The following is a 17,225-nucleotide window of genomic DNA, read 5'->3' on the forward strand; positions in this document are numbered from 1 at the left end:
CACACCTACTCCTCTAACTCTTCTTCACCTCTATAATACTTTCTTTCTTTCTCCTTTATTAATAATCAAAACCATCCAAAACCCTATTTGAGGAAATTGAATAGAAATGATGTTCATAAATTAAACACTAAGATTCGTGCATGTGCAATCCACTTGTCATTACAACACTTGACAAGTTGATCAATAAATTTTACCCCATTACCTTTTTTCCTTTTTTTTTAATAAAATTCTTATAAAGAAAAAAGTAAGATTGGACCACATAACAAGAAAACCCGAAAAATAATTTATGCTCATATTTGTCGAAAAGACAAAGATAACAAAAACTCTATATATAACAACTGCAATACTACATGAAAGTAATTTTGATCATGCTGTAGAATACTTTCATAAGTTACGACATATCCAAAACAAGTAAAATTGTCCTCTTTGGAAGACTTATCAAAGTTTCACACTCAAGAACAATATTAAGATGGGTGACCTTCTGATAAGTCCTTATGTTGCACCCCTATTTTATTTACCCTAAAAAAAAAAAAAAGTTTCACACTTACCCACTGTAGCTAATTAACACTTGTGCATGTGTGCAGAATTAAATGAAAGCTTGTGTTTAAAAGTCTAATTAAAAAGTTTAAAAGCTTGACAAAGTACACTTGAAACTGTCATTAGACGTAATTGATTTTGATTACAGCCATGGAATTTCTTATTTATAGCATGAATGTAAAGTTTCCACATAGTTCAAGTTACAGTTTCGTATTTTAATATGAAAAATCTTTAAGCTTAAAGTGTCCAGCGAGTAAGGAAGGGAATGAAGAAAAGCAAAAGGGAGGAAGAAAAGTGCACATACAAATCAATCTTTGTGCGTTCCAGATCAAAATCCCATAAAGAATATATGTAACAAGAATGAAAAGAGTACAACCCACATCAGCCATAAAGCTTTAATTGAATAAGCTGATGAAGCTGGCTAGCTGTGGATTAATATCCTTTAAATGATCAATACAAATTATATACTTTAGATGTAATCCAACTGTGTTATTTATATTAAGGCTTCGTTTGGGATTAATTTATTCATTTAGTAGGGAAAGTTCCTTATCCTTGTATAAATAAATAACAATTATTAAAAAGGGAAGATGCATGTTCATATTGCTTTGATTTTTTTGGGTAATTGGGATTTATTTACCAGACACCCTTTTCATATAAAATAGCTTTTGAAAATGGTTTTTTTATCAAAGGTCGTGTCCCTTCCTGGTTTTAAAAGTGTAGACATGGTTAATTTTTAATTGTCCCGGCCAGAAGATTAAGTACAAACAAGAAGCAAATAATCTATACATCTCTGTGAATTATGTGGTGTGTAGCCAATGATTTAAAAGTTTTATGCATGTTCATCTTGAAAATCACAACTCAGAATAGTGCCTGTATTATTTTCAAAAACACATCTAAAGCTGCTTTCAATGATGCTTTTAAAAACCCTAAAATTCAATTTACTTTTCATAAAAAAATTCTAAGCATGTCGTGTATCGTGCCCCTAGTCTCCAGTTTCTCAATTATGAAGGAAAATTTGAGCTTTACCTTATTGGGAGAAGAGAAAATATATATGAGTCCATGTTGTTCAGGTTGCTGAAATCTGAATGCTGATAAGGCCTGAGGAAAATTAAGGCCAATATTTGCATTCGTTCGGGCTAAATTTCTGGTTCAACAGTGGTGGCTCGTTCTCAAATGGCCCATTTAATAATATCATAACTTGGGCTTCTGCTTGTTCAGTAAGAGCCTTATGTGCATCAGGCCACTGAAGATTGAAGAAGGGCTTATAGAAGGGAAATGAGTTTTTTCAGCCCCACTAATTTAATTAGAAATCTTCTCATACGATATACGATACACGTATTTTTTAATAGGATATAATATAAATAAAAATAATATATATTATAACTATACAATATAATAAATATATTATATGATATGATACATATTATCGATACAGATTGATACACATTTAAAAAAAATGATGATATTATATAGGTGTATACGAGAAATTTTAAATTTTTTTAAATTTTTATAATATTTTTCAAAATAATGACTTTTTTATTATATTTTTTATTATTTTATTTTTAAAACTATATCATATAATACGATACAATACTTAATATATGATATGTAAATTTAAGTTTTCGATATACTATTTGAGTATCATGAGCTCCATATATTTTTAATAAGATTAAAAGGGTAATTTTATATTCTATTTAAATAATTTTTTTGTATTCTAAAATGCATCATATATTAATAAATTCTTAACAAATATGAACAAATAAAGAATTGATCAATTAAAAAAATGATAAAAAGGAATATGTTTTATTATTTGTGGAAATAAATTATTTATTTTTAATGCTTGAAGGAGTACAAATGATTCACAACAAAAATTTTCTCAAATTGTTTAGATTTGGGCGCATGTAGGGTTAGATTCGAACTGAGCCTGTTCGAGTTTGAATTTGAGTTCAACTCGAATGAGCCCCAAACGAGCCAACTCTAACCAAGCTCGATCGAGCTCGAGCTACTTGTCAGATTTTTTAATTAAAAATTTTGATACAAAACTATATCGTTTTGACTAATATATATTAAAATGACGTTGTTTTAATAACGAAAAATAAACCGAATCGAATTTGAATTGATTTTCATGAGTTCAAGCTTGAACTCGAACTCGAGCTCAACTATATGTGAATCGAGAGCTCGGCTCGGTTTGAATCCAGCCCTAGGCGCATCGCATCCCCTCCATCGAAATTTGGGGTGTTTTTGCAATTTCTTCGAAATGTTTGGGACTTTGTATTTTTTATGAAACATGATGGAGTCTGTCTGTGTATCTCTTTCTAGATTAGAAAATTGGATAGTTGTTGCAGCGAGTGGCAGCCATGCTCAACATCGGAACATTTTCTCCGCTTGATTCTACATCTCTCCTTTCACTAGACAAAACCTTCTTCTCTTCAACAACTCCACTCTTCACGATCACCTCCAAAAACGCATCGTTTTCATCTCATTCTTATCCACAAAACACCCATCTCACCTTCAGTAGAAGAGATAATAGGCTTTCGTTGTTACCCGCGTATTCTTTGAATGGTAGGCGGAGAAAAGGTGGCACTGGCGTTGTTGAAATGAAAGGTTCCGATTCTGATGGCGACGGCGACGAAAAAGATGATGATGAAGAGGCTGCGTTTTTGCCCTTTGGGGAGATGAAGAGGTGGCTGGAGAACAAGCCTCGTGGGTTCGGTGAAGGCAAGGTTTACAATACTTCAATTGAAGAGAAATTGCTCGAAGAAATGGAGCAGAGTAGACGAGCTCAATTTGCTAATATTAATAAACTTAAAAACAACCCTGTAAGCACTAGTCCCAAGAAACTCGTTGCAAGCAACAAAGGTTAGTCTTTTATGCGAACGCATAATTGAACTGCGTTTTATAGTTGTTTCAGCAGTTATGTTCTTTCCCGCTAATGCACTATTGTTCGTTTTGACTTGTTTTATAATTTTGATTTGCTGTTATAATGTTGTGAACATGATGTTTTGAAATTTATGATGATGCCGTAGAGAAATCAAAGAGTTAAATGAAATGGAAGGCTACATATTGATCCGTTGTTTTGAATGTAACTTTTTTGTTGCTAAGATGGGTGAACTGTTAGGTATTTTGATCTAAAATCACCATGAAAGTTTAGACTTTAGTTTGTAATTACCTTGCCACTAATTAATTCTTGAGCAAAGAACTGTCTTTCGAATTTCCTGGGCTTTGCTTTTAGAGGGAATGGCCATGTTTGTTCTTGACATCCGTTGAAATGAAAATTGAGTTTATGTCATGTGACCGTGGAAAAGTTCTTGAGAATGAAAATGGGACTAATCTATCAATTTAATAGTCAGAATTTACCAAACCAGAATATTCATCTTCTATTACAAGCTCAGGTTTGCCAATATTAAATCACAAAAACAGAACTTTGAAGAAACTATTTTTCTCTGTTGCTGATTTCAATATTAATAAGTTCATTGATAACACGACATGAACTATTTGGCTTATTTCTGTGAGAACCTCAATCTTCATTTAATCTATCAAAGAACATTCCTTTGCCAAATCCACTGTAATTCATATTCCACTTTCTCGCTCAACATGCTCTTTTTCTTATTATCATATGGTTCATATTTTGGAATCCCTGTTATTCCTAAATGGATGTTGATGATATTTGTCTTGCAAATAAATAGTAGGAACATATTTGACAGGACTTCCAGAATTTTTTTTGTTAAACCACAGGTTTTAGGGTTTGAGGATTAATGCCTTTGGGCATTTGATTTTATAATTATTCTTAGTCTATGATATTCAATCAAATATCATTTCTATTTTAATGCAAAAAGTTTCATAACATTCGGCTTCTCCTTGCCAACTTTAGTCTGATTTGATGCAACATTCACAGCATCTGAAGTAATTCCAAGTCCTTTTCGTGTACGATTGGTCAACCTTCCTAAGAAAAAGAACATCCACAGGGATCTGAAATCTGCATTTGAAGGTGTCCCTGGTATAACTAACATAAGCCCTGCCGTTTCTGGAAACAAAAAGACTAAGGACCCTACCTGCAAGGGCTTCGCTTTTGTTGATTTCAAGTCTGAGGAAGATGCTACCAGGTACTTTTGATCGCACACTCTCTTTGACTGTGATCTCTTTCTTTGATCTTAAATTGAGTAGAGAGACACAAATTGTTGTTCTTTATACATGTCTAGGATTTATGCTGTTTTTCTTCATAAAGAATGTGTTTCTTTAAGTGGGTATTATCTACACTAATATCTGACTTCTTTGTTTTTACTGTGAGTATGAAGAGAAATCTGAACATCCCTTTTTGGTACTTTGTCATGGTAAAAGCACCTTTTAACAAATCTTGAAAAAGTTGAAAAGGAAATTTATGCATTAGTGACATAAGAAAGTCAAGCTACTAAAACAGATATAAAGAAGTTTTTGTGCAAATATGTGAATCTGGACATGATTTCAGATTTGCACAGAAACCAGGCAGAGACATGTATGCTGGATCATTTGTTCAATTTTAAGTCCTCACAATTTTGCTGCCGGCATTAGGTGTGTATTCTATGTTGAACATGTGCATCAGAAGAACATAAAAAGGCATATAAACTTTGTTGGAAGGGTACATGGCATGCTATAATTCTTATGGATGAGCTTCTGTGGACTAGTTAACTGATCAAAACTTAAATAATCTGAGGTGGCAATTGAAAACATTTCCTCTTATGACAGGTTTGTGCAGATATTTTCTAGACAAATGATATCATTTGGGAAGATTCAGAAGCAGATAAAATTTGAGTTGATGAATTCAAATAATTCCAAGTCTGTTCATAAGGATTCTGCAGACAGCCCGTACAGTGATACCGAACTAAAAGTTTCTGGTGTGGAAGATGATCCAAATGCTGACTGGGATGTGGATGATGATAATCCCATGGATTCATGGACGGAAGTGGCCTCTGATGCTTCTGATCCAGATGATGAGCTTGACTTAGCAAAACTGGAGGATATTAGAGAGAATCTGGAACTTGTCAGTGTATCAGAGCTGAATGGTGATAATATTGCAAAACAATATGCCAAATCTGCCACTGATTCATCTTCCCCAAGTAAGCAAAAGAAAACCGGGAAAGAGCTTATTGCTAAAGGAAAAGCAAAAAAGGCTCCTAAGTTGAAAGTTCCAGAATCTGTAAAGAGGTAAGCTTCCAGCTTCTTGTATTATGTTAGGATTTGATTTATTGTAAATTTTTCTTAATATAAATGGTTTTGTTTTTGATGATACAGATTAAAAGTCAGGGAGAAAGTTCTGTTGACAGACGTGTTTTCAAAATATGCAGCAAAAACTGCTTTAATCTCCAAGGAAGAGAGCTAACCATTGAATGCCCAAATTACATTGTTACAACGATGGGAAGGAATAGTTGTGGTTAGTAGGATGGAGTGTAAACTGCTTATGCTTGGAAAAGAGTGGCCATAATGAAAAAGCTGTTTGTCTTGCTTTATGTTGGAATCATACTTATCAAGCACCAAACTTTTCTGGGGTTGTTGTATGTCCATTGACGTTCGTGCTGCTATTTTTATTCTTGAATTAGATAATTCCCAACTTCACGTTCCATCAGAGCATTACATCATTGCCGCTGGCAACCTTCCCGAATTAAAATATTTTTCAACAAATATGAAAACAATAAAGTCAGCCAGGCAAAGTTCCCAACCGAGTTTTACTTGTGTAATCTGATTTCATTTGCACGGTCAGGGAGAGGTGGATTTGTCTAAGTTTTTGAATATGAAAATAAATTTTAAGGAAAAATGAAAGATAAATGACCGGTGAGGCCCGACGGCTTAACCCATGAGACTTCCTTAAACCAAATAAAGCAACTCTCAGACGTAGCCTTCTCCGAATAGAAGCACTACAGAGTAGAGTAGAACTTCATCGATTGATTCAACAGGTACTCTACGTTTCTTTGTTTCTGAACTCTACTCTTAACGACCCATTTCTTTGTTTTTATTTTTTATTTTTTTCATACCGTGCTTATTCTGGTAATTTGTCGATAAATAAGCATTTCTTCGCTTCCAGAACTTCAAAACAATCTGGTGAGAACCTAATTCTTGAATTGCTTACTGCACGCAACCTCATATTCTGTGGCTATACTTAGAGGGACTCGTAATTTCATTGTTAGGAGTAGCAGCTTTCATGATCAAGCTTATTATCCTCCTACATGTAAAACGAACTTTGGCTATCTGGGTTTTAAAACTATCGATTTAAATTTTCTGATGAATCGATTTCGTGTTCAATGTTACTCTTCTAGAATGAGTTCTACTGCCAAAACATCTCGGTCTCGTAAATTAACTAATGAACCGGTGATGGAACAAGTCAAATATGAGTTCTTTGTTGTGCGGAAAGGGGATATTGTTGGTGTCTACAAGAGCTTTTGGTGCAGATTTGAGTCTGTAGAGCTGAGAAACGGCAGCGTTTGGAGTATGGTGGCAGCTGTCGACACAACCAATACGAATCCTTTCATTAAAAGTGTTTATAGCGAACATGGTGTCGTTTTTCGTTTATTATTTCGTTTGTAAATAAAGTGCATGGGTAGTTAAGGCACGATCGATGGAATTTTTTTTATAAACCATTTTGTTAAATGTCGAATTGTTATGAAAATTTACACATGAAATGCACTGTTTTTCTTCTTCCTCTTTCTGGATTTCTTTCTCTCTCAAGAATCCTGCTCCTTACATTATTTTTTGATCTCAATTCTATGGTTAATTGTCCAATTTGTGTCATCTTGGTATTAGAGCAAGCGGTCAAGACATGGCCGAAGGAACAAGGAACCACGAGCTACAATTTGAGCTACTGCAGCTGTTACAGGATTTGGAGAACTGACAACAATGACTACTGAAGGAGTCGATAGATGAGATTAAGAATCAAATTGGAGGCCTAAGTGTGCAGCAGTTGGAGATCATAAATAGAAAATGGTGGATCTAACGGATGAAGTCAAAGCACAGGGGTCTGATCAACGATCGATTTGTAATCACTCCACTAAATTAGAATTTCCAAAAGTTCGGTGGTCAAGAGTTTGATAGCTGGATGTTGAGAGCTGAGTTTTTTTTTGAGGTTGACAGTACACCAAAAGATAGTTGGGTTAAGATGGCGACACTTCATTTGGAGGATGAGGCTATTCAGTGGCATCAGGGACCGATGAGAGCCAGAGGTGATTAGAAGATCCAATGGGACGAATTTGTGCAGCTCTTGAATTCTGGCAGGTATGTCCCTGGCAAGAGTACTTGGATTCTTTTGACAAACTCTACCCTAGAGATGGAATCCATGAGGATCAAGCTCTCAGTTTCTTCCTCACAGGCTTAATTGATGTTATTTTTTTCAGTAAGTAATTAATTGATGTTCTGCAGATGCCTGTGAGGTGTTCAAGCCAAAAACATTGGCTGAAGCATACTCATTGGCCAAGCTGCAAGAAATAACCATAGCAGCTATTAAAGACCAACCCAAGCCCCTGACCAAAAGTGCCTTATACAGATCATGTTGGTTGAACAAACACTCGTCATCCTAGTTTCATCTAATACCCCCCAATTCAATAAACTGAATAGCCAAGCAGGTATCCTGCCAACACCCAATTTCCCTAAAATTCAGCAGACTTTCCCAATAAAAAAAACAATATAATCTTATCCAGTTAGGAGTTAGATGACAGGAGAGCAAAAGGATTATGTCTTTGGTGTAATGACAAATGCACCTTTGGGCACAAGTGCAAGAAGAAGCAGGTATTTACCCTGAAATTACAAGTGAAGCAGGTATTTACCCTGAAATTACAAGTGAGTACGGTTGATGATTAAGAAGACCAGGAGGAAAAGGATGAAGAGGAGATGGAGGAATCCAGCTTGATGGAATTATCCTTGAATATTGTGAGTGGAAGAAATGGGTCGAGGGTTATGAGACTAGAAGGCTTGCACAAGATATAACCTCAAATCTGATTTTTCTTTAATTTTTGGTCTTTTCTCTCTTGTAAATTTCCTTATGCAGTTTGCTTCTTCTTGGCAGGTATTGGGTTCATGGAAGGCCAACAACCAGAACATAGCAGATCTATGTATGAAGGCAAAGGAATTGAAGGATCAATTTCTTTCATTCCAGATAACTCATATTCCAAGGGTGAGTGTGGTCTATTCTGATTCTTTTTTGCACTCATTCTTACTTTGATTTTTGTTTAATATTGTCATTGTTCATCTCTACTTGTTCAGTTAAGTTTAATGGCGTGGAGTTCAACTACTCTGTACTAACCTTAGTATGCTTAGACAGCAGAAATTGAGTTTTGAACGTAAAATAGCCACATACCCTCCAATGCTAATGTGAAGGACACCAAAGGCATAATCCATCAAATGTCTTTAACTTCTGTGTAGACTGGTTAAATGCTGGGAACATATCTACCAGTTGTAGCATAGCATGATTTCTGGCCATCAACTCAGTGATGAAATTCCTGAAGCCTTTGTTAATTTATGGGTTCCCCATAAGATAGAATGTGAACCAATCCCTGATGGTTGGCAGCTATTTACTAATATGGGCAGTTATTAGTTTAATGTGACATTATTGGCTCAGCTCTGTTGCTTTCTGTACCAATTAGGCTTGTTTTACTCAAAAGACCCAACTACCCTTTCTCCCTAGAGATATTCCTCCTTTATATCTTTTCTTTTAACTGCTGTCGAATTTCTTTTTCTTCCTCCTGTGTTTGTTAAGCTTAAATTTTATCATATTAATCCTTTTGCATGGTGCATTCATATTTTCTCTTGGAGTATACATTAATTTACTCAGTTTGTGCATAATATTTTCCCCCTTTTCTTTTTTAACAAGATTATAATATCAGATATTGTTTTTTTCATTTGGTGGTGAGGCCTGCATGATTCACTAACTTTCTGCAGTTAGCTCAATTCAGTAAATTCATTGATCCTTATTCAGTTGTGTGCTGTTTGCAGATGGTCAAGTTATAGAGGATTTTGAATAATAGTTCAGATGGTGGGGAGTGCTCAAGTTTTTATTTTTTTGCCAAAAGTAAATGTATAGTTAGCTTCAGGATTTAAATATTGCTATTTGGGCTAAAATTTGTTGTATTTGTAGGTGACCTGATAATAATGAAAATTTAAGCCTGACGGTGTCCCGTCCAGCCTACCTGCGGCTATGATGAAATTAGTGATTATCGTTTTCAGAATCAGAAGCATCCTTCAACCATGTTTTGCTTTTGGAGAAAGTTTTTAAATTTGAGGGCTTGTTTTGCACCAATACCAACTATAGTTTGGAAACTGAATTGCCTGTAACTGGCTGTACTAGCTGCTTGAGGAAGACCAAAGAATAAAACTTTGTAATTTTACTATGACAACATTCTTAATACTATTATCAGATTGATTCCTTTTTACCAGTACAACTGCTACAATCTAACAGCAGGCTTGTAATACTGAATTGACTTTTTTCTTATAATTTGGCGCGGCATTTCATTCATAATATTAATGATTTGTTTCCATTTTAGCAGAAGGGATTTTTAATCAGGGGGTTATGCCAGTTAAATTTGTTTTGATACAAAAAGAATGTAAACCGTCGATTTCACATCAGACGGTTAACAATTCTCGAGGTATAACAAGTCCTCGACTCGTGACTAAGTTATTTTGGCGTCCCTGTAAACGTGAACCGACTTGGACGCCAGGGAAGGTACCAAAACGACACACTCCTCCTTCATTTCATCATATTGCAATTCAATAGCGCAGTGACATGAATTGTTGTGTATTCAGCAAAAATGTTAGTCAGATTGACTAAACAATCTTCTTCTCTTTTGAGAAATCATATTCATGGCTTGTTTTGCTCAGCTTATTCTCTTGCATCATCCCCAACCCACGTCGTTTCTGGCGCACCTGCTGATGTTGCCGATGTTACTGATGCTGCCGATCTCGTCTTCCCTCCTTCACCAGGCTCTTCCACTGTGAAGCCGCTGACGGACCCCACTCTTCTGCAGCCACGTGTCGTCATCTATGATGGCGTTTGCCATCTTTGCCACGGAGGTCTTTTACTTTTTTTTTTTTTTTCTAATTTTCGTTCGTTTGATCCAAATGATAACTACTGTTCGTCATTGTTAGTCATGACATGACTTGCTCTGCTTTGGGGGTTTTGTTATGTGGCTAATAATTGCTGTTATTCTGTTGAGTTTCTATTTCAGTCAGATTCAGTTTTGGGTTTATCTGTTATGTGTAGGTTCATGTGCGTCAACTTGCTTGTTATTTTTCTTGTGTTTTTTCTCTGCATTGTTTTCTTATTTGATATGAACAAACTTTAAGGGTTTATGCAGCAAGTAAATGCTGAGGTCCTTTGAGCTTCTAGTCTTAGAGGTTTACCAATTCAATCTTTATGTTGTTTGGCATTATTCCTCTTGCTTCAATGGAGAAAGAATGTAGAAAAACCAATGAGTTAGCGGTATTTCACTGTCAAGTATTGCCTGATTTACTGAATTACCACTTATAAATGTACTTTTCAATGATACACTTGGAAATTTTATATGTTAGTTATCATAACCATCCAAACTGTCTTCCCCAATTTTCAAATGGGATCGATTCTTAAATTTGGCTTTCAATAATATTCCTTTCTCCATATATTTATCCAGGGAATATATATGAAAATTTAATATTGTTTAATTGTTTTTTCATTTTTAAAATTTCACACATGCTTTTCTTTCCCTAGTTAGCTTTCAAAAACTTCTTCTCTATTTCCTATATCTTTTGCATTGTTGTCTAAATTTTTGAAGTGCAGCTCTCTTGTTTAATACATTATATGGCAATATAAGTTTTGTTTCCTGATTCTCTAAAGCTATTGTACTTTTTCAGGGGTGAAATGGGTTTCCTGATTCTCTTAAACTATTGTACTTTTACAGGGGTGAAATGGGTGATAGGAGTTGACAAGTATAGGAAGATCAAATTCTGCTGTCTCCAATCCAAGGCTGCTGAACCGTATTTGGCACTGTGTGGTCTTGACAGAGAAGATGTTCTCCGTCGCTTTGTGTTTGTTGAAGGCCCTGGTTTATACCACCAAGCATCTACTGGTATCTTCTCAAACAGGATGGTTGTTTGTCTCCCATTTATGGCTTTGTTTTTTTTTTTTTTTTTTTTGGGCAAGATATTCTGTTTCTGTTAGGAAATGGTATCAAGTTGGTATCATGTTAGAACTTCTCTGCATCTTTTTCTGTGTCACATACAGATTGGCAATCGAAAGATTAAACTAATTCCAATCATCTAAACAAACACATCATCAAGCCATTCGGTTTTACCACCACAAAAATTTTATCAAATTTTTCTTCTTTGCTTAATGGTGTAATCATGTTTTATAAGAGTTGAGGGCAAAGGAATTCTAATCAAAACTGTGATGGTTCTCAAGTTGGCAGTTAATGGGGTTCTGGGATGAGGAAGAAAAAAATATACTTATCTAGATAATGCCTTCTGATAATCTTTTTCATACTTTTATCCTATAATATATATATTTGTTTGAGAAGCATGCAATTGGTGACCTGAATTTGTCCCTGTTCCTCTCTGCTGTGCCCCTTTCCGGTTATTGGCATGATCTTTTGAGATATACTGAAAAGGATGGATGATATACTCTCACTTTTCTTTCAAGGTTTAGTCAACTGAGATGTCTACCTTTTTCTTGGACTTCTTGCCATTAGATTTTGAGTAAAAATAATTTCTTTAGCTCCAGTTCATCCTACTTTTGAAATTCTTTCTACATTTTTGTGTGACCCTAATACTGGTGGACATATTTTAGGAAGTTGTCATTGAATGTTTTGTCACACATACAACAGCTGTTTTTCCCTTTTTTGCTTGTGCAACATCAGAAATATATTTGTATTTTTTGATGTTTTTTCCAATGCTGCAGCTGCACTGAAAGTGCTGTCATACCTCCCATTGCCTTACACAGCTTTAAGTTTGTTTCTAATAATTCCGAGGCCCCTTAGAGATGCTGTGTATGATTATGTTGCCAAGCGACGCTATGATTGGTTTGGCAAGAGTGGAGATTGCTTGGTTTTGCAGGAAAAAGAGCTACTAGAGCGATTCATTGACAGAGATGAGATGATGAGCAGAAATTGATCGGATTTGTTTTACACTTTGCTGATGCAATCAGCCCTTTTTTCTTTTCAATTAACGCGTCTGTCTTGTTTTGACATAATGAAAATGATATCAGGTTGGATTAATGTAAATTCATGATATTGTAGATACACTACCCAGAAGTTGAGATACTACCCGGCAATTGTAGAGCCGGGTAAGCTCTAATTGATTCAATGTAGTGACCGGATTGCTAAGTAAAATGATCATAGCATTAAGTGAAGTTGATTCAATATATTGCACAGTAGAGCGACCAGAACATTTACTTGTGACCATATTGATTATTACCGAAATATACTAAATTTATAAGTGAAAATCAAGTTTTGTATTACATATTAACTTGTGTTAAAATTTAACCTTTCACACTTTATTAACTAAAATGATGTTTTCCAGAATTACCCGTAATTGCAAGAAAAATTACCTTTCTAACGTTTTTCTTCATTAGAGTATAGATCGTCATACCCTTCCATAGCCTATATAAAAGGATCACAATAACATTCACACTTACATTGTAGGGGCTTCCCAAAAAGGGAAAACCCTCCAAAAATAGGCGTATGCCGCTATCTGCGGCGAGCACACGGTATTCTTTAGTAAAAGGCGAAAGAATAGTTCGCTCTGTGCTCACCGCGCGGCTGCGTGAGTCTAAAAGTAGTTTAAGCGTTCTTTTTATAGTAAGTATTCGAGTATTTGTTTTTCTCTCTAATCGATGTGGGATAATTGTCTATGCAATTCTTTCATTTGCGGTCCTATCTCTAGCTGATGTGGCACCAGTATTTGGGTGTTCCCTCGCTTGTGTGGCCCATCCTTATAACTCAATCGTGAACACATTTTTCTCAGGTTTAATGAAGCCACCGTTTATCGAGTTTAGTAGCTCATTCCATTTCATAACTTGAAATTATTCCCCATCTTCAACTTTCAACATTAGTTTTTGATGGGAAACAAAAAATAACACCCAATTCATATTTTGATCAGTCCATCCAACAGACTAGAATTAAACTTCATTTTTATTTATCTGTTTCAACCAAAATCTCAGGCGATGTTTTCTTTTCTATAATTTTTTCACCAAAGGAACCATATCAGCCCACCCAAATGAATGAAAAAACTTTTAGTGCATTTGCCCATGTAAAAATAAAGTAAGATGTTTGTTCTATCAAGAAATTGAGACTGGATATGAACAATACATTGGTTTGGTGATAACTAATAAATCTGTAAATGAAACTCTGATCACTGGGGAGGTACAAATGTCAGTTCCATACACTTGATGTTAGAAGAACAGTAAGACTGACCATTCAGAAGCACAGTATGACTGAAAGAATAACAGAATAGCTTCGTATGATTGAAGTACCTTACACTTCAAATTGCAATGACCCCTTTTACTGTATATCACCAGTCCATTCATTCCTGTCCTTGTTGACATGATCCTAAACCCGTTTAATTTAACAGCCAAACATGCAGGCCGTCGTCCCCCAGGCAACCCTCGTTCAAAAAGAGTATCGGCCATGTCAATGAAAGGAATGACCGAGAGTGTTCCAGGGCCACCATACTTGGTGCGTAAGCGAGTGTTGAAAATCTATAAAGAATTATCAAAGGCAAGATGGTCCAATATCTGTTGAAGTCCACACAACAATGAAATGAAGTAAACATCGGTAATGTAGCTATTATTTGTTATAAAATGAAGGCATCTTAATAAGAAATTAACTTGTTTCAGTAAAGAAAACATTCCTATTTCAACGGAGGATATAGAAGTCCTTGTACAACAAGAAGCAGGAGCTTGAAAAATATAAAATCAAGGCATCTTAATAAGAAATTAACTAGTTTCAGTTAGAGGTATCGATGGGCGGACTGGCTCAGGTTCGGCCCATCGGGCTAACAAGCTGGGCTTAAAACTCCAACAGTGATGGGCTTTCGGCCGGGTTGGCCCATTAATATATGAAGGCCCGTCTATATATAAATGGGCCGGGCCGGGTTTTGAATATTTTTTAAAAAATTATTTAAAATTTTTAAACAAATTATTTTTCAAATTATAAAACATAAATAAATATATATTATAATAATATTCAAATGGATTAAATTCATTTGATACTTAATCTATTTGTAATATTTTGTAATGATAAAATTAAAATAAAAATAAAATTATAAACACAAAGAATTATTATTTATGAATTTAGATATCTTCTGAAAGATAATTAATGAGAGAAAATGAGATTGAAATAATAATAAAATAATTGAGATTAGAGATTTGTAAATGAAAGTGAAAATGAAGAAAAATTAAATAGGTTTATATAAAAAAATAAATTAATTAAAAAAAATAAAGGCCAAGGCTTTTGCCTTGCGGCAGAAGGCAGAAACACAAGGCAAAGGCAGAAAGCAAAAATTCTGCCAACTAAAATTTAAAAAAAAAAATCTAAATAGTATCGGGTCGGGCCAGCCCACAGGCTTAATATTAAAGCCTGAGGCCCGGCCCAGTAGGCTCATGGCCTAGCCCGACATGCTACAGTACTTGGCCGGGTTTTCTCATGCCATGCTTTTTTTCCGTGCTTCGTGCTGTGCCTCTATTCAATCCGGCCCAACTGACGTGTTTAGTTTCAGTAAAGAAAACATTCCTATTTCAACAGAGGATATAGAAGTCCTTGTATAACTAGAAGCAGGAGCTTGAAAATTGAAATTTGTTGAAATTGTGAAAAATCTTCTCTTCTCCAATAGGCAGACTAAGACAAACCTGCAGCAGTCCTAAATGAAAGAATCGTGGAAAAAAATTCAGAATTCACAACGATTTCATTTTCTTTTGAAAGGTACTTGTTCTCGCTCACGACAATTCATTGAATTCAATCAAACCAACCTTTGTCACTGGATGAAAAGCAGCTCTGACGTCGACTTTAAAGGTGCGTCAAAAGCACTTCCACCCTTAATTATTACTGTTTTTTTTCCAGTGTTTGAAAACACCGAAGATGTCTCCTATAACGGTTGCCAAAACATATGTAAAAGTAATTTGTTATGAGAATCATGTGCTGCACAATAAACATTTAAGAGAGCGAAGTTAGCTAAAGCTTTTACAATTAAAAGTGAAATTCAATGAGGCATGTAAGAGTTGTAATAATTTTTTTTTACGATTCTGCAGCCGCGCTGAAAGTGTTGTAAAACCTCCCATTGCCTTACACGACTTTAAGTGCATTTTATTCCAAGGCTCCTTAGAGATGTTGTGTATGATTATGTCGCCAAGCGACGCTATGATTGGTTTGACAAGAGTGGAGATTGCATAGTTTCACAGGAAAAAAGAGTTACTAGAGCATTTCATTGACAGAGATGAGATGATGGGCAAAAATTGATCGGATTTGTATTACAATGCTGATGCAATCAGCCCTTTTTTGTTAACAACGTTTGTCTTGTTTTGACATACAGAAAAGGATATTAGGATGGATCATTGTAAATTCATAATATTTTACTGTTGCAAAGGCGATACCTAGAAGTTGAGATAATACTAGCAAATGTAGAGCCGGGTGAGCTCTAATTGATTCAATGTGGCGCCTAGATAGCTACATTAAATGATCGTAACATTGACTCATTGAGTCGAGCTGATGCAATATATTGCTCATTTGAGTGACCATATTGGTATGCGTAGCAAAGCAAGGTGTACAACTTTTATGCATGAAATGATCAACAAGAAAACATACAACAGATCCTTGCCAATATTCCATGTAGAAAATCCACCTAACATTCACCCACTGACATAGTCGTGGAGACCCATCAGACAATACTCCAAAATATCATACCACGAACAGTCTCACAAACAATAAAGACCGCAGACGTAATTTTTTACTTACTACAGGGATAATCCCAGAAAGGATAACCCCTCCAAAAATTGGCGTATGCCGCTGTCTGCGGCGAGCACACGGTATTCTTTAGTAAAAGGCGAAAGAATAGTTCGCTCTGTGCTCACCGCGCGGCTGCGTGACTTTGTTCGAGGTTTAAGCGTCCCTTTTATAGCAAGTATTTGAGCATTTGATTTTCTCTCTTATCGATGTGGGATAGTTGAATGTGCAACTCCTTCATTTGCTCTCCTATCTCTAGCTGATGTGGCACCAGCTATTGGCGGTTGGTTCCCATGCTTGTGTGGCCCATCCTGTTAACGGTTCTAAATTAAACACCTTTTTCATAAAAACTTTCAACCATCGAAGTTTTCTCTTTTATGCTTTTTTTCGCCAAAGGGCCCAAATCAGCCGGCCTACACTAAAGAACATGAAATGAATGAACAACTTTTATCATGCTTAGAACAACTTGTTGAAATCAGTGAAAACCAGTAGGATGTTGGCAGATATGTTGAAAATTGTGAAAATATTAACGCAAGTGGCTGTGAGAATCTTCGTATGGGGCCGCGCAAATCCGGTGGGTCGTGCAGAAGAATAGATTAATATAGGGATAATTTTTTTATAATAAAATATAAATATAAAATAATATAATATATAGTTTATATTTTTGATATAATATATATTTTATAATATAATATAATATATATTATCAGTATATATATATATATATTTTTAAAATATAATAAATATATATAAAAAATTCTAAAATTA

At 35.2% G+C, this 17,225-nt stretch overlaps 3 protein-coding genes and 2 non-coding genes across 5 annotated transcripts; 3 read left to right on the forward strand and 2 right to left on the reverse strand.

The window, feature by feature from the left end:
* Positions 1-2,841: 2,841 nt before the first annotated feature.
* On the forward strand, positions 2,842-6,133 carry LOC123215895. The gene is made up of 4 exons (XM_044636176.1): positions 2,842-3,396; positions 4,433-4,640; positions 5,260-5,718; positions 5,806-6,133. The coding sequence occupies exons 1-4, from the start codon at positions 2,895-2,897 to the stop codon at positions 5,891-5,893; spliced, it is 1,257 nt and encodes a 418-aa protein (XP_044492111.1). The 5' UTR covers positions 2,842-2,894; the 3' UTR covers positions 5,894-6,133.
* A 692-nt stretch (positions 6,134-6,825) lies between these two features.
* On the forward strand, positions 6,826-9,504 carry LOC123216346. The gene is made up of 6 exons (XM_044636777.1): positions 6,826-7,088; positions 7,636-7,724; positions 7,921-8,049; positions 8,363-8,427; positions 8,546-8,671; positions 9,490-9,504. The coding sequence occupies exons 1-6, from the start codon at positions 6,826-6,828 to the stop codon at positions 9,502-9,504; spliced, it is 687 nt and encodes a 228-aa protein (XP_044492712.1).
* A 554-nt stretch (positions 9,505-10,058) lies between these two features.
* Positions 10,059-12,881, forward strand: LOC123215896 (uncharacterized protein YuxK). Its single transcript, XM_044636177.1, has 3 exons — positions 10,059-10,563; positions 11,427-11,594; positions 12,422-12,881. Exons 1-3 carry the CDS (start codon positions 10,302-10,304, stop codon positions 12,631-12,633), a joined length of 642 nt encoding a protein of 213 aa, XP_044492112.1. The 5' UTR covers positions 10,059-10,301; the 3' UTR covers positions 12,634-12,881.
* A 284-nt stretch (positions 12,882-13,165) lies between these two features.
* Positions 13,166-13,282, reverse strand: LOC123217832. The gene has a single exon (XR_006502567.1). It is a non-coding gene; the product is annotated as a U5 spliceosomal RNA (small nuclear RNA).
* A 3,195-nt stretch (positions 13,283-16,477) lies between these two features.
* LOC123217834 lies at positions 16,478-16,594 on the reverse strand. The gene has a single exon (XR_006502569.1). It is a non-coding gene; the product is annotated as a U5 spliceosomal RNA (small nuclear RNA).
* Positions 16,595-17,225: the final 631 nt, after the last annotated feature.

This window comes from Mangifera indica, chromosome 5 (genome assembly GCF_011075055.1).
Source record: "Mangifera indica cultivar Alphonso chromosome 5, CATAS_Mindica_2.1, whole genome shotgun sequence".
In the NCBI taxonomy this organism is placed as follows: domain Eukaryota; kingdom Viridiplantae; phylum Streptophyta; class Magnoliopsida; order Sapindales; family Anacardiaceae; genus Mangifera; species Mangifera indica.

Excerpts from the sequence above, each read along its gene's own strand:
- LOC123215895 (XM_044636176.1), top strand. The coding sequence starts at position 2,895 with ATGCTCAACATCGGAACATTTTCTCCGCTTGATTCTACATCTCTCCTT. Across the intron at positions 3,397-4,432 it reads ACTCGTTGCAAGCAACAAAG|CATCTGAAGTAATTCCAAGT; the intron begins GTTAGTCTTTTA and ends CAACATTCACAG. Across the intron at positions 5,719-5,805 it reads GTTCCAGAATCTGTAAAGAG|ATTAAAAGTCAGGGAGAAAG; the intron begins GTAAGCTTCCAG and ends TTGATGATACAG.
- LOC123216346 (XM_044636777.1), top strand. The coding sequence starts at position 6,826 with ATGAGTTCTACTGCCAAAACATCTCGGTCTCGTAAATTAACTAATGAA. Across the intron at positions 7,725-7,920 it reads GGGACCGATGAGAGCCAGAG|ATGCCTGTGAGGTGTTCAAG; the intron begins GTGATTAGAAGA and ends GATGTTCTGCAG. Across the intron at positions 8,428-8,545 it reads TGGAATTATCCTTGAATATT|TTTGCTTCTTCTTGGCAGGT; the intron begins GTGAGTGGAAGA and ends TTCCTTATGCAG.
- LOC123215896 (XM_044636177.1), top strand. The coding sequence starts at position 10,302 with ATGTTAGTCAGATTGACTAAACAATCTTCTTCTCTTTTGAGAAATCAT. Across the intron at positions 10,564-11,426 it reads TTGCCATCTTTGCCACGGAG|GGGTGAAATGGGTGATAGGA; the intron begins GTCTTTTACTTT and ends GTACTTTTACAG. Across the intron at positions 11,595-12,421 it reads ATACCACCAAGCATCTACTG|CTGCACTGAAAGTGCTGTCA; the intron begins GTATCTTCTCAA and ends CCAATGCTGCAG.